This window comes from Spodoptera frugiperda, chromosome 13 (assembly GCF_023101765.2).
Source record: "Spodoptera frugiperda isolate SF20-4 chromosome 13, AGI-APGP_CSIRO_Sfru_2.0, whole genome shotgun sequence".
NCBI classification, from domain to species: domain Eukaryota; kingdom Metazoa; phylum Arthropoda; class Insecta; order Lepidoptera; family Noctuidae; genus Spodoptera; species Spodoptera frugiperda.
The window spans coordinates 8792307-8816162 of NC_064224.1; the positions used below are offsets into that span (position 1 = coordinate 8792307).

General features: G+C 36.0%; 4 protein-coding genes across 4 annotated transcripts in view; 2 read left to right on the plus strand and 2 right to left on the minus strand.

Annotated features, from left to right (window-relative positions):
- The window catches only part of LOC118270427 (large neutral amino acids transporter small subunit 1), a 50447-nt gene extending 46173 nt beyond the window's left edge, over positions 1-4274 (minus strand). Inside the window, exon 1 of the mRNA XM_035586009.2 lies at positions 4119-4274. Coding sequence (XP_035441902.1) covers positions 4119-4120 — 2 coding nt within the window. The 5' untranslated portion in view covers positions 4121-4274. The remainder of the gene's footprint in view (positions 1-4118) is intronic.
- A 1038-nt stretch (positions 4275-5312) lies between these two features.
- On the plus strand, positions 5313-14577 carry LOC118270394 (NADPH-dependent diflavin oxidoreductase 1). The gene is made up of 7 exons (XM_035585970.2): positions 5313-5788; positions 6173-6468; positions 6624-6807; positions 11387-11607; positions 12248-12523; positions 12890-13116; positions 13560-14577. Exons 1-7 carry the CDS (start codon positions 5404-5406, stop codon positions 13783-13785), a joined length of 1815 nt encoding a protein of 604 aa, XP_035441863.2. The 5' UTR covers positions 5313-5403; the 3' UTR covers positions 13786-14577.
- On the plus strand, positions 7208-10837 carry LOC118270396 (U3 small nucleolar ribonucleoprotein protein IMP4). Its single transcript, XM_050697982.1, has 6 exons — positions 7208-7503; positions 7767-7929; positions 8471-8603; positions 9089-9227; positions 9737-9858; positions 10630-10837. The coding sequence occupies exons 1-6, from the start codon at positions 7317-7319 to the stop codon at positions 10813-10815; spliced, it is 930 nt and encodes a 309-aa protein (XP_050553939.1). The 5' UTR covers positions 7208-7316; the 3' UTR covers positions 10816-10837.
- Positions 14578-16446: 1869 nt separating the features above from the next.
- Positions 16447-20471, minus strand: LOC118270395 (THO complex subunit 3). Its single transcript, XM_050697979.1, has 7 exons — positions 20149-20471; positions 19887-20008; positions 19520-19655; positions 18953-19056; positions 18336-18497; positions 17605-17705; positions 16447-17287 (listed from the first exon to the last, which is right to left on the minus strand). The coding sequence occupies exons 1-7, from the start codon at positions 20350-20352 to the stop codon at positions 17127-17129; spliced, it is 990 nt and encodes a 329-aa protein (XP_050553936.1). The 5' UTR covers positions 20353-20471; the 3' UTR covers positions 16447-17126.
- Positions 20472-23856: the final 3385 nt, after the last annotated feature.

A 23856-nucleotide genomic window follows, 5' to 3' on the forward strand; every position in this document is an offset into this window, starting at 1 on the left:
GAGCCGGCCCATTTGTGCCGAAGCATGGCTCTCCCACACTTAAATTACTCTTTTAATAGAAATGGCGTTCGTGATATTATTGACAGTATCTGGTGAAGTTCATTTTTTTAACTAATTAATCTATCTTTGTCACTCATGATCTGTAACCTTTTTTTATTCGATTTCTTTTATGTATAACTTTTCTCTTTTTTTTTCTCGGCGCCAACAAACACGATGTTGTTTTTCGTAACATCACACCTTCCATTTTCCAAAATGATAGACTACAAGTATTGTTTGACTCCAAGCAATTCAAAACGTTAAGTGGGTCTTTCAGTGACCTCTATCTCAAATTAATATCTTTGCCAAATGAATTGCACTAACATGTAATTGAAATAGATTGATAATGAAATATCTATTAATGATTACGCGAATGTGACCACGACTGCTGAATGCTGTAACGGTTGAGATCAATTGTAAGATGACGACATTATTGCCGTACATTGCAGTGGTAAGTGCTATGAATTTTTAGACAAAGAAAACTGAAACTTAAGTACCAATAGTCTATAGTTGGTAAAGCTAAAATTGAGTGGTCGAGTGTGTAGTAGTGTAATAGTGTTTTAGAGAAAGGTGTGGCTTCAAAGACGATGTTGTGACAAGGATTGGGAATGTTACGATGGTTTGGACATGTAGAAGGGATGTATGAAAGCAGATTTACGAAAGAAATATACAACGCGAATATGAATAGGGCCGTCGGTACAGGCCCTAAACGGACATATAGAGACCAGATTGGCGATATATTAAAGAAGGGCCAAATTAAAAGTTAACCGACGAGGATGCTTGAAAAGACTGTTGATCAAGCGAAAGATGTATGTAACATTCATAGCAATTGGCGGTCCATCGTCTCTGCCTAACCTTTTGAGAGACAGGCGTGACGTTATGCATGTATGTATGTATGTATTGGTAAAGCTTAAAATATTTTTGACTAGCTTCTACCAGCTGCTTCGACCGCATTCCCGTTGGATAAAATGTATTCTATCACCCAAGTCAACACACACCCTGCCTACCTATATACCAAATTTCATCAAAATCCGTTTAGTACTTTCAGCGCAATTGACGGACAAACATCCAAACAAACAAACTTTCGCATTTTGGTGTGATAGTGTAATTGGATTTAGGTACGTTGAAGAAAGTTAATAATGTTTTAAATGTCGGTAAATTAGGTAGGTAATAGGTATACATAGCAATTTACCTTAATCATTGTGCTAGAATCTAGAAACGAAAGTACGATGGATAGAAAGTTGCAATTACACGATAGATACCTATAAGAACGAAGATTTTCCTTAAACATGATTTGGAAAAACACAATTACTTTTTTGAGAGAGGAAAATCATCCAATGACTTCTTTCGCCTTGGGCGAGGCGATAGAAAGTGTCAGATCCTTACTGACTAAAAGTTAAAAAAACACCCCGTTCCTACTCCTACTTTAAGCCGGAGTTACTTGTACTTATTATTCTGTGCCTTGAGTTCCGGTAAACCCGCTAGGTAGTCCGCAGCTCCGGAAAAACATAATTACTAAGGTACTTTACCTATAAAGCTTAGTTATTTTTTTAAATTGATGTTCTTTAATACCTAGTTTAGTATTTACTTACTTGCTATTTTTCCTTATAAGTAAATACCGAATGAAAAGAGAACAAAAGAAAAATCATTTCAGTAATCGCTTCAATGGTTTTCAATGAGCGAACGGTACCTGGGATGACGTAATCAACGGACTACTTACTTTCAGCTGAAATAATTCGCTTTCAGTTTACAGTTTTTCAGTAGATAGCAAAAACATTTAAGTGTAGGTATTGATTTAAATGAAAGTGTAACGAAAGCTTTGGAGTCGTCAATGAAAAAGATTCACAGAATTTAAGTAGCATATTTTTATCTATATTTTAAAGGTTTTAAGCAGATTCTGAAAATGATGTAACATTAGGTATACCTACATCACGCTTTAAAACCCCCGAAGGGGTAAGCAGTGGTTTACTTTTCTCCCGTTATGGTAGATAGGTAATAGGGACTGAGCTCTAGGTACTGTGTGATACCTAGAAGTACTTAATGTTTAAAAACCTAATGACTAAAAATCACCCCGTTCCTACTCCTGCTTTTCGAGCCGGAGCCCCGGTAAACCCGCTAGGTAGTCACACGTTTAGTTTTCCAAAATGATATGAGATGATTTCCACGAGAATACTAGACTAAACTAAAGGCAGGTAATGTATGTAATTACTAGTACTACTATGGATTGAATTTAAAATGGAATCACTAGACGACAATAAATAATTTCATCAGTCCTGTAATTTATAAAAAAATATATACTTAATGACCCTGAAAGCTGGAAAATAACGTGTTGAAACGAAACAGAGTGGTTAATTATGACATATTGTACCTACGTATAACGTACCTACATAATTATTTTTAACAAAGTACTCTTATCAAAAACCCACTTCCGAAACAACATACTTTGTGATCCTTAATTTACATACACACTTTGATATTATTCGATTTCAATGCCATGTCCTTGACAAATGAAAAAGACTTGGGTAAAAATGAAAATAATGGAATTGTAAATTATATATTTATATATAGGATGCGAAAGTTCACAGGACATTTATCTAAGTTTAACACTACCTACTAAAACAAACTACTATAACCAGATCTGAATGAAAGGCGATAAATTATTGGGTCAATCTCCAAAACGGGCGCATTCGTGTGATCGCTCTGGCGCTTTTCAGATATACATACATATGTATTTATTGGTGATTATGTATCTTATTGAAAATAAATTATATTTAAATATTTTTTTTTGTTATTTTCAATGAGATACATAATTAGAATTACCATTAAATACCTATCTATATCTAATCCCAATAACACGATCGAAACCGCTGACAAAAGCTACCTACTTACAAAAGTTAAACTACGAAATAGATAAGCAACTGTTTATCATAATTATTATTGAAAATAACATAAGTTTATATAATATTCTCTGCACCGATAGTCCCGAGGCCAGCTAGGGGTCAAAGGTAAAAGACATTTTGGGGTTACTCTCCATACCTCCCCCCCAAGGGGTGGCACAGGGAGGCAGATCGATGACGCCACGTGCTCCGTCTGACGCAAGAACCGCTACATTTGACGCGGGAAATGTGATTTTTTTATTATTATTTAAAAATGGAATTTTATTTATAATCTAGTGTCTATTTTTTTTTATTTAGAAGCTGTGCATTATACATTGTTGGATTATGAACCTTTTGAGATGTAGAGATAAAAAAATCAAATTATTTTTCTGCTTTTTAAAAATGTCTATCTATTTAATACGTAGGGGTACGTAATATAGAGATTTTTCAAAGCTTTATCTCATTACATATTAGTGACGTAATTTCATCATATTTATCATAAATCACGACCGCGCTGATGTAGTTTCTGTGTCTTATTTATTGGATTTTTTATCTATGAGGTTACAATAATGTGTAAATAGGTGATGTAGATAATAGTACATAACATTATTGAAGATTATTGCTAATAATAGACATCGATTTCAGTATTGGGGATGTAGGGTGATGTTTTTAGCCGGCTACGTTTTTAATTTTTTTTTTTTTGATGTTGTTTTGTAAGTACAGGGAGATAGGCATATCATTAATAATTAATTCGTGTCTGGAAATAGCTTAAAAGACATTTATAGATAATTTCTGGCATTTATTTAGACTTGTAAATGATCATTAAATACAGTAAATGTTATATTTTACTAAATGATTAGGTTCTTTACCTAGTAATTTGGAATATATATTTTCTTTTCAATATTTTTCTAGGTGTGACTTAGGTACTTAATTAATTAAAATTTATTTTTTGTGCCACGTTTTTTTTAGGTATTTAGGCAAGTCGAAGTATTTAGTAGGTACAGATTTTTTCCTTATAAAATTATACGTAAGTATGGCATAAATATTTTAATTACGAAAAAACCATAAAATTACGATTTTATGATATTATTGAGCAAATTGTTACCTAAAATGAAATGTCAAAGGTTAACACGTTTTTATTACAGTAAAAACCGGTATTAAAATCCACATTAAGAACGACACACACTAATAAAAAATAATACTTACATTTTTGTGTGTTAAAATTTTATTTTTAATTCACTAAATTAAAATACTTTGCAAATGTCACTTCACTTAAACGATTTCCCGCGTTTTTCTGCCGAAGCGACTAAGCCCGCCAAGTGGGGCCGCGAGACTGCCGTGCGCCAAATATGAGAGAGACAGAAGGTCAATTCCGATAGGTGCAATAGAGATAACTATATAGTATTGAACGAGGGATGCAAAGGGGTTGGAGATCAGGCCGGCACGAGATATGAAAAAAATATGGGATTTGAACGATTGGATTTTCATCCGACTGGGCTGAATCTAAATTGTTCAGAAACGGTATTGCTCCGAGTTTATCAAGCTTGTTTCAAAGTGAAAGTATTCTTTTTTTTTATTAATTTTAAGCTTTATGTTATAAATAAGGCTTCTTCCTTAAAATAAATTATATTCCTTTTTAAAAGGCCGGTATCGCACCTGTGACTCCTCTGGTGTTGCGGGTGTCCATGGGCGGCGGTGATCGCTTACCATCAGGTGACACGTCTGCTTCTTTGTATCTTATTCGATAAAAAGAAGAAAAACATCAGGCCCATGATAAGATACAAAATTCAGTACATACTACAATGAAATAGCTAAACCTAATACGGTTTAGCTTGCCATTAAACTTAAACAAAATAATTGAAAGTGTTACTTTACTTAATTCACATCAATTTAGGTTCCTAATCAAGATGTAGAGCATTTTTTTTTCAAAATAATTAAATCGAATAAGTGTCTGCCATACGCATTTACGTTCATGAGATATTAGAGGGTAGTACCTCCCATCTTGTGCTTAGAAGAAATTCAAAAGTTCGCGGCGATAAAATAATGAAATAAAAATTATTTTCTGTAATGCCTCTTTCTCTTGTACAGTTATAATTGTACAGTTATTATTTATCCAAATAAGACGTCGATGATGCTGATAATCTCCGGCTACCTCTCTCGCGGGGCTAGGTAGCAGGTGCCACATAACGCCACCTATGTACAATACTTACTAAAGTACTTACGTATTATAATTTGATTTCCTTACTTCCAAAACAATACCTTACAATTTTCTTCATATTATTGATAAGAAATAAATAATAATAATAACAAATTAGAAACAAACAACATCATTGCGTTTCAAATTATTTTTATCTATATCTAACCGCACGAACTTGATATTGTCAAATGTCATGTCATGATGAGACGTTGCCAATGTCAACAAACAGCTGATAAGTATTGTTTTGTGCGGTCCTGCCATACTTTGGTTATCCATTAAAATAAATTAAATAAAATGAGTGAAGCGCCCAGACTTATCGTGCTTTACGGCAGCCAAACGTATACGGCTCAAGAAGTAGCAGAAAGAATATGGCGGAAAACGAAAGTGTTAGGATTTCGAGGGCCGGTTCAGGCAATGGACGAATACCCTATAACTAGCCTTATAAAAGAGGAATTTGCTATATTCGTGTGTGCCACAACAGGCCAGGGTGATGAGCCAGATAATATGAAGAAGTTCTGGAAGTTTCTGCTGCGGAAAAATCTACCTCCTACCTCTTTATTGAAGTTAAAATATGGAGTGATTGGACTCGGTGACTCGTCGTATTTAAAGTTCAATTTCGCTGGCAAGAAGCTACACAGGCGGTTATTGCAGTTAGGAGCAACCCCTTTATTAGATATAGGTAAGATTATAATTAATCCTTTGTTTAATTTTGTAAAAATATCAGAAATTGAAGGTATCAGAAAATGTTAGATATGCTATAAGATTCTTATCAGAATTATTGTCCATTTTTGATTGATGTAGCAGCCTATTTATCAGAATATTTATCTAAACAGCAACAAGAATGTTAGATTAGGAATAGCTTACTGTTACTTTATGCTAGAAAAAAATCTAAGAATTTCTACCCAAAGTCTTGGATTCCTTTGTCTTTGATCAAAGTCAAACTCAAATCCAACAGATTTTCAGAAAAAAAAACATGATGACCTATTCAAAATTGGAATCCCACAATCTACAAAAAAAGAAAGATGTTACAATACCTATTACACTTTTTCTTTTTTTTTTATAGGACTTTGTGACTACCAACATGACTTAGGCCACGATGCAGTTTTAGCACCATGGCTAAAAGAATACTTATCAATACTAAAGGCATATTACCCAAAAATAGAGCCAGATAACATACAAACCACTTTCATACCTCGATGGAAGGTATCCCTAGAAAAATGTGAGGATAAAAACACAACTACAAAAGATGGTTTGACGGAAGACATATATTTTGCAAAAGGCATACGGGATAGTTTTGTTGATGCCACACAGTTTCAAGTTGTGAAAAATTATAGAACTACACATGTAACACATTTTCAAGTAAGTATTATGGCATTTGAAGCTTCAATTTGAAAATTGTTTAAATTATGCCAGCAAATTGTAACTCACTCAAGGAAAATAATGTAATGATATATCTATTCATCATTAGTACTCTCTTTAAGGAAAAATAATAGTTATAATTCCTTATTTTTCAGGATGTTCGAATGATTACACTCAAAACTACAGGTAAAACTGTAGTTAAATATAAACCTGGCGATGTATTCAATATACGGCCTAGGAATAGCAAAGAGGATGTAGAAGATTTATTTAGTATTTTTAAAGAGCACAACATTGATATACTACCTCATTACAATTTAGTCGTTGAAGAATATCATGATGGTAAGTTTTTTGTAAATATTTTTATTTTTATCATTTAATCAGGATAACATTTTTCTTATTTAGTTTTGTGTACCACACAGGCTACTCTAATAATAGCAAATATGACAATTTTTAAACGAAATTTTGTAGAATATTTCTAGACGAAACTACGTTTTGTTTTACATTAGCATAGTATTAGTAGGTACTAAAGTTCTAACAACAAAAAACAAAACACATACTACAAAACTTTACTTGCTTGTTCCTTCAATATATTTAGTAATGCTATGCCGGAATTGTATTATTTTTGTAATTTGTAAAAAGATTTGATCTTGAAAATAAATAAATTTCTTCTACAAATTCCCCTGCGTCGAAAGAAACTAAACGCGTAACGTCAACGTCAAAATAAACACGTGCGGTTCTGTCAATTGTCGTTGACATGTCATTTGTATCGGTAACACGGCGTGTTGTTTTATCCGAAATTAAATAAATAATTTTACGTTAAATAACTTAAAATACAATAAAAGTTCACAATGTTGCGGCGGCAGGCGCGTTTGCGCCGTGAATATTTGTATAGAAAGTCTGTGGAAGACAAACAGAAGAATATTCAAGCGAAAAAAGATCAATTGAAACGGTGTTTGGAAGAAAACATTCCTATCCATGGAGATCTGAGAAAAGAGGCCCTTGCTTTACAGAAAAGAATAGACTATGAAGATAAAGGTAAGATTTGATTCAGTAATTTATTCTTTATTAGTGTTGTTTTGTTTACAAAATGCTGTTATAATTATTATAACCTAAGTTAAGTAAAATAACATGCTTTTATGTTTTAATAATTTCACTGAAAGATTGATAGCGTAGAATACAATTTATAATCTATATTAATATAACTCAGATCTTTTAATTGACAACAGATTGACTAGCAACTATGAAATAGTTGTGGAAACAAAATTAGAAATGATTAAATAAAACCCTTGATATTTCAGGCCCAGAAAGAGCAGCAGTAATAGGTAGTTTCAGTGGTGGTGCGAACACACAGAGCTCTCAGGATGATGAGTACAGATACGCTGGAGTTGAGGACCCAAAGATCATGATTACCACCTCACGAGAGCCCAGTGCCAGGCTTAAGATGTTTGTTAAGGAACTTAGGTGAGTAAACTTTGAGAAGCCCCTTAAAAACTTCCATTAGCAAACAAAATCAGTTTTACAAGTTTAGTTATATATGAGACAGACATAATTTGTTATCATCATCTAAGTCCAGCCATATACGGATTGTTTTTCTCAGCTATTAACTAATTGAGCAGTCTGTGTATTACTGGCCTAATTGATAAATACAAAACTGACACGTTAGGGAACAGGGTGTTACGTTTCTTAAGATTGTGAGAGGAAAATCCTCCAAAGGACTAGGTGATAATTTCTGGTGGGCTTCTGTACCCTTAGTACAAGTTTGCTTTACATTGAACGAGAGTGCATTCAATATTCTGAGCTCTGATTAGTTAGTTCATTCGAGCTGATCAATCAGAGCCCAGAGCACTGAATGCTCACTAGTTTCAATTACTTTAAACGTAAAGCAAACACATACTGATCAACAGCTGTATGTTAGGAATTTCTATCAGTGCTATTTTACATACAAACTTTGCTTATCGAAATTAACTTCTATATGGTAACTAATTATCAAATTAATTTCCAGGTTAATATTCCCAAACAGTCAGCGTATGAACCGTGGTGGCTATGAGATGTCACAACTGATACACGCATGCAGAGCCAATGAGGTCACTGACTTCATTGTGGTGCATGAACACAGAGGTGTGCCTGATAGCTTGGTAAGTTTGTTTTTTAATATTTTACAATAAGCACTGACATGTCTCACATTTTTCAAATAGCATACCTGCCTACAAAGCTGCCATTGAATTTCAGATTCCAATTTCATTAAAAGTTTGTAGATTGTCTGCCAAACCAGAGTAAAAAATTATAGTTACATAGTAGCTAATAATAATAATAAAATAGCTAATATGTATCTAATTCTGATAAATGGTTTTTAATAGTTAGTCTTATCTCATCATTAAAGTCAGTATATAGGGTACGGTAATTAGTGACAGATACGTCAAAACGTTTTGGTGCTCATGATTACAAACAACTTTCCCAAAGAAACTTTTTTATATACTCATTAGTTTTATTTTTATCACAATAACAAAACAATAAAAGTTCGCGCGAGCGTGCGGGCATTCTTTGACATAGAGAAATGAAGTCCATTGCGTAAGAAACTGACTTTCACTAAAATATTCTTAACCTATATTTCTTCTTTCAGGTAATCTGCCACCTCCCATACGGACCGACAGCATCGTTCACTCTCTCCGGAGTAGTGATGCGGCATGACATCCCAGACATCGGGCCAATGAGCGAACAGTTCCCACATCTCATATTCCATAACTTTAAGACTGATCTTGGTAAGTTCATTTCTCATGTAACTTTATATCTTTTTTTGGTTCAGTAAGGATACCATGTTTTATTGTAACTTTCGTGAGACATACTAAATTATTTAATATGTTATCGGCTTACTCACGTAACTGTTTGAGCCTCTAGCATGGCTTGAAACTAGTCGAGTTCCTCGTCAAATAGTTAGGTAATCTAAAATCTCACCACATGTCACCAAGGGGAATGGGGGTCAAAAAATCGTTGAAAAAGCCTCACGTGATTAATGGACGAACCCTTTTTTTTTTTTTTTTGATGGGGGAAAATCATCCAATGACTTCTCCCGCCTTGGGCAAGGCGAAAGGGAGTGTCAGACTCTTACTGACTAAAAACCACCCCGTTCCTTCTCCTGCTTTTCGACCCGAAGCCCCGGTAAACCCGCTAGGTAGTCCGCAGCTCCGGATCAGAATGCCCTCCACTAATTTTCAAAATCCTAAGAACAGTTTGCTTATATTAAATAACTATGTTTAATTTTATTCCACAGGTCTAAGAACAATGAGTATACTCAAGTATTTGTTCCCGGTGCCAAAACCCGACTCCAAGAGAGTGATCACATTCGCAAACAATGATGACTACATCTGTTTCAGACAACATACATATAAAAAGGTTTGTTTTTTTTTTAAATGATGTATTTTAATTACTTAATAAATAATGCTTTTCAAATCAAATCAAATCAAATATTTTTTATTGTGGACCATAGGTTGTTGTACATAATACAGATAGTGTTAAGACCTTTTAGAACCAGCTATGTCCTACCTGTATAGGGTGTACAATACAAAAAAAATTGCGGGTTCAATTCTCGTAAGTAAGACTTATACAGACTTATACTGTATGTAGATTTACTCCTGAAAATCGTAATGTCGGATAGTATTTTTTAAACAGAATCTCTCAATATCTGCAATAAAGAAACGTGATAATTCACGCTTCTTTATTGCAGAAATAAGCATAATAATCTTACCACAGACTAAACATAACTTCGGGATCTGAAAATATATTGAGTATTGCCCAAATTGAAATGCCCACCTCGAATAATACTTTGCCCGACCCAGCAATCGAAACCACAACCTCATATTTATCAGCCACTACCAAACCCGACGAACTCCGTTTCGCCACCAAATGGGTTCGCTTATTTTTGTATCAGAGATGGTATTATATGTGAAAAATGATTTTCCCCGTTGTCCTGATTTCTCTTGAATTGTTTTCCTGAATTTTCTTTGTTATAAACCTCACGGAACCCGAGATCTTTCCAACGAATGCAAAACCGTGGAAAGCGGTTCGTACATTCTGCAATTATAGCGTCAGGAAAGAAAACCCGACTTATTTTTATATGAGCCAATAAAATTATATAGTTATTAATAATTTCTCTCCTTTTTACAGGCGGGCAAAGACATAGAGCTATCAGAGATAGGACCTAGGTTCCAAATGAAGCTGTATGAGATAAAGCTAGGTACCCTGGATGCCCTGGACGCCGCCGACACGGAATGGGCGCTCCGCCCCTACATGAACACTGCGGCCAAACGACGGTTCTTGAGCAATGAGGATGGATGGCAAGAAGAGGAATAAATAAATGTTATATATTTTTGTACTTTGTTGTTTTATTTTTCTTACCTGACCTTAATGTTATTGGAACGAAAATACCCTTAATTTTTATATATCACACATCTGCAATCTATCAGTGGACACTGCTGACCAAAGACATAACCCTTATGTATGTATGTTTGTGCATGATTATCTCGCGTTTGGCTGAACCGATTATGATGCGGTTTTCAGCATTGTATTTTTAGACTTAGGAGGTTTTATGCATATTACCTACTTTAAAAAAAGGTGGCCGTAAAGATAATTTAAGGCACTTTTTTATGTTTTATTTCATATCACAAAAAAAATTTCACGGTTCTCTTATATAAAAAATAGACAAAAGTATAAGCCTGTGTGGTTAGTATACACTATATTGGAGACTCGTTGGCCCAATACTTAATACATCATATTATAATTAATTTATTCATAATTCAACAACAATATAGACTAACAGTTACAATACCAAATCGTCTACATGTTTTTTTTTTCATATCCGAATTCATTCAACTTTAAGACGAAAATCCTCAAATTACTATTATAATCTATCCATTGTTTATAGATATGCCAGTCCCCCCATTCCTAAAACAACCGCACACTTTATATGAGATAGCCGAACAGTACTGGGACCTGCGCAGTTACCCCACACAATATGTCTTCTCTCTTCTTGCACAAGTGTCTGAGGATAAGTTAGAAAGAGAGAAATGTATAGAACTCAGCTCCCCTGAAGGACAGGAGGATTGGCTTAATTATTGTAGAAGGCCTAAGAGGACTGTTTTGGAGGTGATATATTTTTTTGATAAATTACTTGGTCTAGTGGTATTACAACAGTTTAGTAGCCATTTGTGTACTCCTTGTAAGATGATTTAATATATGATTTTTATTATTATAACTTTCGTGAGACATACTAAATTAATTATTATGTTATCGGCTTATTCACGTAACTTGACGAGGAACTCACGACGTGTCGCAGAATGCTGTTCATGAATGAGCCTCTAGTATGGTTTGAACTAGTCGAGTTCCTCGTCAAACAGTTACGTGAGTAAGCCGATAACATAATGATTCATATATGTTTTTTTTTTTACAAAATAATATAGACCGTCATCCAGTATCAAACATCGGACTTTAATATCCCAAAAGAAGCATCTACCAGTTATGTTTTTAAGCCACATGTATAGTGGAGGAGGTCAAGTAATATACACATACTGTACCTCTACCATGGCAAATTTTAGTTCCACTGGTAACCGGTAGAGGCGTTGTAAAATTTGCCATACAAAAAAATTACGTCGTCGCTAGCGATTATCGACAAATACTATTGCTTCAAACTCATGGTAGAGGTATATACTGGACCACCCAATATTTCTTTGTCTACATCCGAAACCTTACTAACTTCACAATTACCTAACACCATATTTTTTCACAGGTCCTACACGACTTCCACAAGTCAGCATCGAAATTGACATTAGAAGTAGTTTTCGAGTTATTTTCCACGATCAAACCGCGCTCCTTCTCCATTGCAAGCAGTTGCTTACCATCAGGGGGCAGAGACATAGACCTGTTAGTGGCTGTGGTTAATTATAAAACCAAGTTATTGAAGCCCCGGCTCGGACTAGCCTCAAACTGGTTGAAAGATTTGAAGATTGGCGATAAAGTGTTTGGATGGATCAAACCTGGAACTCTTGTGTTTCCTAAAGATTCTGTAAGTGGTGTTTTCATACTTTTTTGTTCTTTTATTGGTAATGGTAGCTTTAAAGCTTTATGGTAAGTGAACACAGAAGCCTATACGCTTTTGCAACTCTAGAAGCATCACAAATACGCTGAGGACCGTGTAGAAAACACCCTTGTTTCCGGGGTGGAAATTATCCCGGAAATGTTGGTACAATCAACAATAAGTTGGCATTTGGTTGACATCGGGAATTCTCATTTTTCAGGCGAAATGCAGCAACTTTACATCTCTAATTTATTGTATTTTATGAGATGGTGATATCTAAATTTAGTTATTACACAATAATGTCTAGGTTTTGGATCTATTTAATTTAATTATGTATTTAATTCCAATTTCCAGTCGACACCCCACATCATGATAGGCCCCGGTACAGGTCTCGCCCCCTTCCGAAGTCTCCTACAAGAGAGGGAGAAGCTACAAACAGCGAAGAAGGATGCTCTACATCTGATATTCGGATGTCGGTACAAAGAGAAAGACTTCCATTGCAGAGAGGAACTTGAGAGAATGGTGAAACAAGACAAGTTGACTCTGTATTGTGCTTTCTCTAGAGACCAGGAGGATAAAGTGTGAGTATATGTACCTACAGCAGAAAAAAACATAGACATTTGTCTTTTTTTATGTAACAAGCCGGTAAACGAGCAGACGGATCACCTGATGGTAAGCAATCGCCGCTGCCCGTAGACACCCGAAACACCAGAGGCGTTACAAGTACGTTGCCGGTCTTTTGGGGGTTAGGAATTTAAGGGTTGTTGAGCAATCGGGGATTGGGAAGATTGGGAAGAGGGGTAACTGAGCTTCCGGTAACCACACTCACACAACGAAACACAACGCAAGCGTTGTTTCACGTCGGTTTTCTGTGAGGCCGTGGTATCACTCCGGTCGAACCGACCCATCCGTGCCGAAGCATGGCTCTCCCACACTTCAAAATAAAGTATTGACTTTCCTACGATTTTATTATATGTATAGATTTAGTACGTTTTTAAATTAAATATTTACCTTCTTCCAACAGATACGTCCAACACAAAATATCAGAAAACAAAGATCTATTATGGCAGTTGGTGTCCAATAAGGCTTATATCTACATTTCTGGGAACGCCAAGAATATGCCGGACAACGTGAAGGAGGCTTTTGTAGAAGATGTACTGAGCAAGACTGGAGGGCAGACTCTTGAGGAAGCCAGGACTATGCTGAAGGAGTTGGAGACTAGTGGGAGGTTTCAGGTCGAGGCCTGGTGATGATATAATGCTGTTAATTTTAGTTTTTTTGACCCATTTTGGACTGTCACGGTTTGGTGTTATTGACAAATGTTTATTATCATATTTTTCTATTCTTTTTTTTTTTCTTTTTTAATTGTTTCTTCTGTCGATGTGTGGTGTTTCTTGTGACACCTTATAATACTTATTGTACATTTTACAATCAAATAATTATAATTAAGTGTGACGGCCTCGTTGGTCGAGTGGTCGCAAATGCGACAAGCGGTTACATGCCGTAATGTGCACCTCTGCCTACCCCCTCGGGGATAAACGACGACGTTGCATAATTATAATTAAGATATTTCGCAAAACGAGGGATTGTTTTTATAAGTTTGTCTATCTAATGGATAGACCAATTTTGATGTGTATTTTTTTTTAAATCAAGGTGCTTTTCCAAACCTTACCGTGGCTGTCCTAGGCAAAAATTTTGGTGTGCATTTCTTCTTTTTTATTTATAAAAATCTTTTGATTTTGTCAAACAAAATTATTGTTTTAATTTAAATTATTGAGCAGTGTTACTGCATAATGTCACAATTTGTTCTTTTTTAATTTAATTAGAGGTTTGACCTCACAGCTCAGGCCTAAAACATCACATTGAAAATTAGACCTTATTGACATGAAGATATTTTTTAAAATCAGGTGTAGGTAATATTCGACTCGAATAAAAATTGTATATTTAGTACTTATGTGTATATTTGTCTATTATATGCTTGTTTAAATAATAAAAATGTCTCTGTGATAAAATATTGAATAAAATCACAACATAATTTTAAATGTAATTTTATTTTAATCCTTATTATATAATATTTACATCAATAGGACCCATAATACAATGTATTGAAAAAATAGTTTTAACATCTAAATTTTAAACTCTATTTCACTAACTACTTGTACCTGAACACAATTTTATCAGGCACCATTTTATAAATCAGAAACAGTCAAAGAGAACTTATTATTTAACGTCTTTACATTGCAAAAACGTACCAATTTGAAACAAAAAGAAATTAAAACACAAACTTACTAAAACAAATAGCATCATCAACATAAATAGATAATAATATCCACTCAATATAAGTTTGTAAACTGACATGGTCACTAACACTATTATTAGAACTTATAACGGGATATTTATGTACCATGTTTATTCACTTTGGTGAGTTTCCGATATTTCGGCACTGTTGCAAGCGCCATGATCACGGATTAACTGTCACCAAAGTGAGTAAACATGGTAAATATCCCGTTATAAGTTCTAATAATAATATCCACTCATTCACATAGGTCTCACCCAACAACTTCCAATACCCTGGTACGAGTTTGATTTACGTTTAACGAAAACTAAACGAGAGCGCGTTCGGCGCTCCGATTGGTCGGCTCGAATAAACCAACCAATCAGAGCTTGAACTACTTTAAACGTCAAGCAAACTTATACTAAGATTACTGAGCGCCGAACGCGCTCTCGTTTCGTTTTCGTTCAACGTAATTCAAACTCGGACTAAGGACACAGATCAGTCAGTTAAAAGCGTTAGTTAGTGTTATACCTAATGCGCTCTAACAAGGTGCGGCTGACAGATGCCAGTATGACGTTGACGTCTCTCTTTAGGGATGGACATTAGAAAAATCTTTTTTTATCGCTATCGATACTCGCAGCATACATTTAATTCTCTTGAATTTTTTTATTAAATGTGTGTGTTATTTAGTTGTGCAGTCTAACTACGTGTATATACTTGTCAAAATAAATATTTTATGACCGAGCCCTGAGGTGTTTCAGAGTTACAGTTTTACAGAACCGTGAAGAAAACAAGGATATATTAGTTTGTATATGTTGGAATAGTACCACCACGCATTATCAATGGCGCCGGAAATGTCTAGAAAAATGCCTACTACATATTTCTGCTCAGATAATGTCACTGTGGTTTGGGCAGAGAGAGCCGCGTCTACAGTGGATTTACCCACATAATTAAAGGTTTTTTAAGAATGATAATTGAACGACACACGATTTTCGTTTTTTATTCTAAAAAAACATCGACTACCTATCCATCGTAGCCGTACATCCCATCACTAAACACGACTATGGCTTTACGTTATACGCATAACACTTTACTTTATTTTTCATTTCATTAGATTTTAATTGAATACTAGAACATTCCGGTTGGTTTTAATTTAATTAACTACGCATCCGAATAATTTAACACAATACGAATGTGATACAGCTAAAATATTGAGGCATAATTTTTAAATCGCAGCAACTTTCAAGAGTGATACGAAACGTTACTGAATCTGTCAGCCGCACCTTGTTAGAGCGCATTAGGTATAGTGACCATATAAGTTTTTAAACTGACATGATCACTAACTCTATTATTAGAACTTGAGACGGGATATTTACCATGATTATTTATTTCGATGAGTTTCCGATATTTCGGCACTGTTGCAAGCGCCATGATCACGGATGAACATGGTAAATATCCCGTCTCAAGTTCTAATAATACAGTTAAAAGTGACCTGCATCCAGCAACTTCCTTTATCAGGTCATCTGTCTACCTTACAGTAATGTCAACTTATAACTAATATATTATACAAGTTTACAGCCTGCAAAACCAATTTCGACCCAAAATCTTCAGATTAAGGTGCATTTTTAATTACTAAAAACTAAGATCTTTATTGTTTAGCTTACTTACATTAACACATTAAACTAATGAAGGAAAGCTCTGCGAGTTACAAGCCAACTGACTTAATAGGCTATGCGACGTCGTCACACGCTGCTCATGAATAAGAGTCCCGTTGTGACTTGAAACTAGTAGAGCTTTACTCGTAAGTCGTATATAAGGAGCTTTAAAAGTATCTGCCACGGCTTTAATGTTATTTACTATTGTAATCTTTACACACAACACTACCTCCCATTAAAGCCGTTACAGATAATTTTAGAACACCTAATATTTCACTTAAATTAGCACTCTTATGTCTCACGAAAAGTTAATATACAAAAAACCTACATAGATTCACGACCGAAATTATTAAGTGATCTTACTCCAAAATCCCTGGACCGATCTCAGTTTTTCATCAAAAGTCCAATACAACTATTAAGATAAAAAGAATGCACCCACAACATAAAAGAAAATCCATAGCATTTTAAAAAAGAATGTAAGAATAAATAAAATTATTGAGAAGATAGTTACTGAACCGATTTCAGTATTGTTACTGAAATCGGTAGTAAGAGATTTCGCCTAGCTTCACTGACTGACGGACAATTCAATTTGACGTTTCAAAAGTGCCTAATTTAGGATTAATTGAAACCATTACCATACATACCAATTACCATATTACATTTAGCTGGAGTTAGGCAGTCCCCACAGTTTGAGGTTGCCAGCATCTCGCTTCCTCTCCGGCGGCTCCTTGTCCTCACACGCGAAGGCCACCAGGTAGCGAGACGGGTGCCACGCTACTGTGAACGTCGACGCTTGCACTGGGATCTCCGCTACTTTTTCTCCTATAATATAAATAGAGGTTTTAAGAGGTTAATCCGTGATCGTGGCGCTTGCAACAGTGCCGAAATATCGGAAACTCACCGATGTGAATAAAAATGGTAAATATCCCGTCATAAGTTCTAATAATAGGTTTTAAAAGACTGTATTTTTGCTACACTTTGGAATGAGCTGCGAGAGAGAAAATATGGGGGCATTTTGGTCAAAATAATTACATCTTTTTTAAGTAAAAATTATGTGTTACTGTAAAAAGTGAATTTCATTTACAAGTTTTTTTAAGACAAAAAATGAAAAAGTGTAATCATGAGAATAATTAGTTTACCTGTCTCTGTGTCTCCAATGTCGATGATGTGGTCTTCGCTGGCCGACGCGAGCAGTCTGCCGTCGAAACTGAACGATAACGTGCGCACCGGCCACTCTAGTCTGTAAACAACATTACATAATATACATAAGTCACCAAGACATGTTGAAGAAACAAGTTGTCTTGTTTTGTACAAGGTGAAAAGCTAATTCCTATTCGTAGTAGATAGAGACTGTTGGTAGACACGATATTAATTGATACCATAAAAAAACATAATTTTAATTGATCAATGAATACCAATAATCACTATACATACACAAAAAAGTTAATTATTTACTTTGTTTGAAAATTACAACTTTATAATTTTCGGTTTTCGTTGAAATATTTAGTTGTATTATGCTTCTGTGGACTAGTAATACTTGTGATTTCATTTAAGTCATATATGAGTGATCTCCATAGTGGAAATAGATTTTCTCTTTGTTCACTTCTCCAACCTCTGTATAATAAACTCCAGTTCTCAAGTGTGTGGCAAATCTGCCTTAAAAAATTTTTCTTTTATGTTAAATGGGCCAACGTTTGACCGCTATTTCACCTGATGGTAAGTGATGATGCAGACTACGATGGACAGTAAGTAAGGTATAATATATAAGTAATATAAGTATATATTACTTATAATATACAGTATATAAGTACAGGTTAAATGTGCACATACTGCACATCTACCCAAAAATCCATGAAAAAAATCGTCTTACCTGGAAAATACTCTAAGGCAGGCGAGCTCATTGACATCCCACAAGGAGACGAGGGCGTCAGCGGAGCCCGTGGCGAAGTACCGGCCGGTGGGATCATGTTCTATACAGATACATGTGCCCGGGTGCGCCTTCAGCACTGTCTGCAGTTCTAGAGAGGGGTACCTGTCACAGATAATTCAAATTTAAAGTAGATATTCGAATAATGCTAACAAAAACTTTATGGGCACATTACCAACAATTCAGACCCTTCATAACCCTAGGTCATCAAGGATCTGATCTAGGCTATAGAGCAGGTTTAATTTGGGGTCTAGATGCCCCTTATCAGTGTAGAAGATGGCCACCGGGGTGGTTTTAGTGAGCTAAAAATACACCCTTGGTAATCTTTCTCACCATAATCTTTTTTTGATGAAGAAGAGCCTACGCTCTGTTACTTAATGATGGACAATGTGTTTAATCAGAGGTAAAGTAAAAGTATCGACTTTACACACAACTGTGACTGTGCTAACTGTGATCCAGATATTCTGTAGTTAGTAATTTTTGCATGCATCATCACAGACTTTCGCATTTATAATAATTATTAGTAAAGTGTTTTAATTTAAAGTGATAAAATTACTTACGACAATATATGTACGCAGCCCAGTCCATTGGTCAGGTAGAACAAGTCGGATGTGTTGTTCCATGAGATCTCATTCACTTCAAAGTTAAACTGCTCCTCTACCACCTGTGGAATAAATACAATAATTTATAATGAAATCAGCCTCATTGGTTGTTGGTCAGAACCAGCAAACAAGAACAAGCGGATCAGGCGAATGTATTACCTGACTTTATTCAGCTTTTCAAAATGTATTATGATAATGGCTCACCAAAAATAACATGGGACTTATTAACACAAAATGGTGAAAGGTGGGTGTACATTGTATATCGGCATTACATGCAATAATGTGCACCTCTGCCTACTCCATTAATTACAAAAAATAAATACACAACATTCTATGGTGCAACATGTGGTATTTCTTATGTTACTAAACTGTAGTATAACTTAGTTGACTACTAGACTATCATTTATTAATTGTTGCAGCAAATCTTACTAATGACGATACAAAAATACCACATGGAAAAATAAATTGCTTAGTTAAGTTTGTTTGTCTGTAATAAATATATAAACATATGGCATGTTTACTTACAACTTTATATGTCCTAGTGTCTATGAATGAGACTAGATCCTCCTTGTTGCCGACTGCAATGGTGCTGCCATTTGGAGACCAAGCAATGTTGATGTTCTCTCCTTTTGTTGCTATTGTTGCAGCACATTTATGTGTCCTGTGTGACATAATAAAATGGGTTTAGAGTGTACACATTGTGTTCATTGTTTGTTACAATAACAGAAAACTGCAAAAGGCATGAATTAAAAATAAGTAAACAGCACAAGAAAGGTTATTACAAGTCTCGAAAACACTTTTATAAACCATTAGAGTTGAAATTATTAATTGAAGATTATGCCCTAACAGATTTTAAATGTATATTGACAAAGAATTAATGTTATTGTCTCACCTTGTGTCCCAAATCCTCACAGACTTGTCTCCACTAGCTGTACTCAGCAAGTCAGGGTGTGAGGCATGCCAACACAGTTGATCAACAGAGCCAGTATGCCCTTTGAATATGTAGTCTTGCACCTAAAACATAACATTAAATTAAAACCTTTTTTGAAAATTCAGTACAAGGCTCTACACTAGCTTACCTTTGCCTGACAATAAACAACACGAAGACATAAACATAACCTAAAAATTCGTAATTGTAATTTGTTTAGACTTACCAATCTGTTTCTTTCCAGCGTAAATGTAGCCACACTCTTATCAAATGAACCCGATGCTAGTTTTCTGCCATCACAAGACCACCCCACAGAGTGCACTTTAGAAGAATGGGCTACATATTCGCGAACAAGATTGTGTGAAGCGAAATAACTTCGTAACTCTGCTAAATCTTCTATTGGAGTCTGTGTATGTTTAGGATCTTTCATTTTGGATGAATTAATTGTGCTAAGATGTTTTAAATAGGTTAAGCGGCAACAAAAGCCTACAACAACAGCAAAGCTACAAGTCTACAACACAACCTGTCACCGCCGCAATGAATTTGAAACTGACAGTGACAGTAAATGAGTGACGGACAGACAGAATCAGTCACAGAGTACATAGACAAAAGGTTCTATTGCCGTTGCAGCAGTAGAGTTTATTTTGCTTAAATCTCGCAAAACAACTGGTCCGTATTGTATAGGTAATTACTGAAAACTGAAGGTTATCGGGTGAAACAGCTTTAGGTGAAAACTATGCGGCTTAGAATCTGGGACTCAGCTGTACGCAGAGTTAGTGTCAGATAAAGTTGAACACAATTTTGCAAGAATGAATGCTAATCAATTTGAGATACGGTGTTCATTATTGAATAACAAATAAGAAAGAATGATACAAATTTAGAGATGCCATTAACTGTGAAGGAAAGATTATTACTAACATTGAGATTTTTAGCAACTGGAGATTCGTATGTCAGTTTGCAATCTGTTCCTCATTTCAAAACTGGTCTATATCGATAATTATTCCTGAAGTTTATGAAGCCATCATTGACCTGTTAAATGATTATGTAAAGGTAAGTAAAACCTACCGATTACTCAATAAAAAAGTATTGTATTACCCATAAACATTTAAATTCTTTAGTAAAGTAATATCAAACGGCGACTTTCTGAGATGTCTATGGCGAGGTGGATCGCGCGAACCAAACAACCGTCCACACCGCGCGCATCACGCAACTGAGGCACCTTTGATGCTGGCACAAAAACCGACCGCACACGGATCGCGCGAGGTAGGGAGCGCGCGCTCCAATACGTGCGCATGGATCGCGCGCGGCACGTCTACACCGCCTGCATCTTTGGATCGCGCTGCTGCCGCGCGCGATCGGAGCGCAATGGATCGTCCGGTGTGGACCCGGCTATTGGTACAATAATATTAAGAAATAGTAACTTTTTCATACTGAAAACTGCAAAAGGCAATTAAAGTATGTAAACAGCACAGGAAATGTTATATGAGTCTTGACAACACTTTTGTCAACGCATTAGAGTTCAATTATTTAATGGTAATTGTGCCCCAACAGATTTTTGCAAAGAATTAATGCTAGGCTCACCTTGTGTCCCAAATCCTCACAGATGAGACTTGTATTCCATATGGGGCCGTACTGCAGCCTTATAAGAAGCAGGCGATGTGAGGCATGAAATACTGCCTTGATCAACAGAGCACACCATGCCCTTTCGAGGATATGTAGCCTTATCACTCTAGAAACACGGATATTAAATTCGAAATGTTGATGCCAAGTATCCCAATTCTAATACCGGGCTAAACACGCCGACCTGTGTCTTGTAGGGTTAAACTGGAACAAATTAAGTTCACCCCAATCTGAGATTCTCTGCAAAGAAGTCTCGATTTCAGACACAAGTCTGTTTCGGTTGTCGATGACGTTTTCCCGAGAAATGTAGCGCACCGGTATAATAGGCTGTACTAGTTTTCTGCCATCACAAGGACCACCCCGCAGATTTGCACATATCATTGATATGGATGGAGGAACAAGGTATTAGCGAACGCAGCCTTGAGGGACACCTGCGAAATAGAGAGTCGGAGCATTCCCCGTCGACAAACCTTAATGCTTCTGTGTAGGAAGCAGTAGACCCATTCGCACATTTCTGGATGAAGACCATAGGAAGAAAGCTTCGAAAGAAGCGCTTTATGCCAAACCCGGTCGAAAAGCTAACTACCAACGCTACCCCTTAGATTCACACCTGTGCCCCGGTGTGTTAAACCTCCCCAGTTGACCATTACGAAAAGTAACTGAATGATCCTCTAGGTACCGCAAGAGCGGGCAGTTAATAAGATTCCATTATTTTCAAGAAGGTTATGGCTATCGGTCTGTAGTTGGACCCATTTGTTCTATCGCCTTTTTAGGGTTCCGTAGCCAAATGGCAAAAATACGGAACCCTTATAGATTCGTCAATTGTCTGTCTGTCTGTCTGTCCGTCCGGTCCGTCGTATGAGCCATTTATTTCCGAAACTGTGCGGCCTATATAGTTGAAACTTTAGGTTGATGTTTTCGGTAACCGTTATTCGAATTTGAATAAAAATTATTTTAAAAATTATTAGGGGGCACTACATACATGGAACCGATTCAAAAAAATATTTTTTTCAGCTAACATATCCATAATGGCTGTCTATGGATAGGTCTTTAAAAAGACATTAAGGTTCTTAAAACCATTTTTCGTCAAAATTAACCGTTTGAAAGTTAGACGCTACTAAAGTGGAAAAATGAGTACCGATGTAGTCACCCCCCCTAACTTTTAAAATAAGAGAAGGAGAAAACAAAAATAAATATATGCTGTACATTTATAGAAACTAACAACGAAAATGAACCATATATCATTATAGTTTTTAAGCAAAACATTTTCAAAAACCGCAAATATAACTTTGTCGTTCATACAAACACTATGTAAGACCACTATGTCATCAACTTGCTGTTACGGAATCCTTCATGGGCTCCGATTCCGACTCGCACTTGGCCGGTTTTTGTTTAGGGATCGGATGGTCAAGGCCGTCTTCCATGATTTTACGCCTAAAGAGTAAGCTATTTTATTCGGTCCAGTTTCGGTACAGTCGACTCTATCTCGGGCAGGACCACTCGTTGTTCCATCCCCACTATCACTACTTTCTCCGATCTAGTTGCGAAAAAAATATAAAATGGTTGAAATATTTACAAAATATTTTTATTATTTATGTTTAAAATTTGCCAAAAAGTGCCGCCCGGGGTATCTCTTTTATTGCCGAATGACGCTACGCCACTGTCTAATGGACCCTTTCGCGTGTTGTAGGCCGCGCGCGGATTTAGTCCGCATGCGGGTGATAGCAAGCTCCGGGCCACACTCAGGACAAAGATGTGTCAAATGGTAATGGTAAATGGTCGAGTCCCGTGTCACTACGAAAACACACATGATAGGAAAAGCCGGAGGCCCAATTACCCCCTTCCCAATCCCCGATTTCCCAACAACCCTCAAATTCCAAAAAGGCCGGCTACGCACTTGTAACGCCTCTGGTGTTTTAAGTGTCCATGGGCGGCGGCAATTAGGTCAGTGGGAAGCCTTAGGGGTGGATTTTTGCGATTGCTTACCATCAGGTGATACGTCTGCTCGTTTACCGTGTTCCTTAAAAAAAAAGGAGTCCGTCGTACGTCATGCCTGCTCCTGCAGTGTTGTGCGTGTCGTGTGTAAAAAAGCTACTCACATAGTAGGTACATTTAACTCTCGGTGGAGTTGAAATTATATGGCCCACTTGAGCGAAATCACGCTTCAATAGCTGAGACGGCAATAAAGCCGATCGTAACAAGCCGCGACAGTTATTTATGATCATAATCGCAATATTTCGCTAACGATATCCTCGGAATAGATTTGAGAATTTGATCGACTGTCAAATTGATTTTAGTTTTCGAATGTACCAAA

Excerpts from the sequence above, each read along its gene's own strand:
- LOC118270394 (XM_035585970.2), top strand. The coding sequence starts at position 5,404 with ATGAGTGAAGCGCCCAGACTTATCGTGCTTTACGGCAGCCAAACGTAT. Across the intron at positions 6,469-6,623 it reads CACATGTAACACATTTTCAA|GATGTTCGAATGATTACACT; the intron begins GTAAGTATTATG and ends CTTATTTTTCAG. Across the intron at positions 6,808-11,386 it reads CGTTGAAGAATATCATGATG|ATATGCCAGTCCCCCCATTC; the intron begins GTAAGTTTTTTG and ends CATTGTTTATAG.
- LOC118270396 (XM_050697982.1), top strand. The coding sequence starts at position 7,317 with ATGTTGCGGCGGCAGGCGCGTTTGCGCCGTGAATATTTGTATAGAAAG. Across the intron at positions 7,930-8,470 it reads ATGTTTGTTAAGGAACTTAG|GTTAATATTCCCAAACAGTC; the intron begins GTGAGTAAACTT and ends ATTAATTTCCAG. Across the intron at positions 9,228-9,736 it reads TAACTTTAAGACTGATCTTG|GTCTAAGAACAATGAGTATA; the intron begins GTAAGTTCATTT and ends TTTATTCCACAG.
- LOC118270395 (XM_050697979.1), bottom strand. The coding sequence starts at position 20,352 with ATGAAAGATCCTAAACATACACAGACTCCAATAGAAGATTTAGCAGAG. Across the intron at positions 19,057-19,519 it reads ACACTAGGACATATAAAGTT|GTGGTAGAGGAGCAGTTTAA; the intron begins GTAAGTAAACAT and ends TTTATTCCACAG. Across the intron at positions 17,706-18,335 it reads TGCCTTAGAGTATTTTCCAG|ACTAGAGTGGCCGGTGCGCA; the intron begins GTAAGACGATTT and ends TGTTGTTTACAG.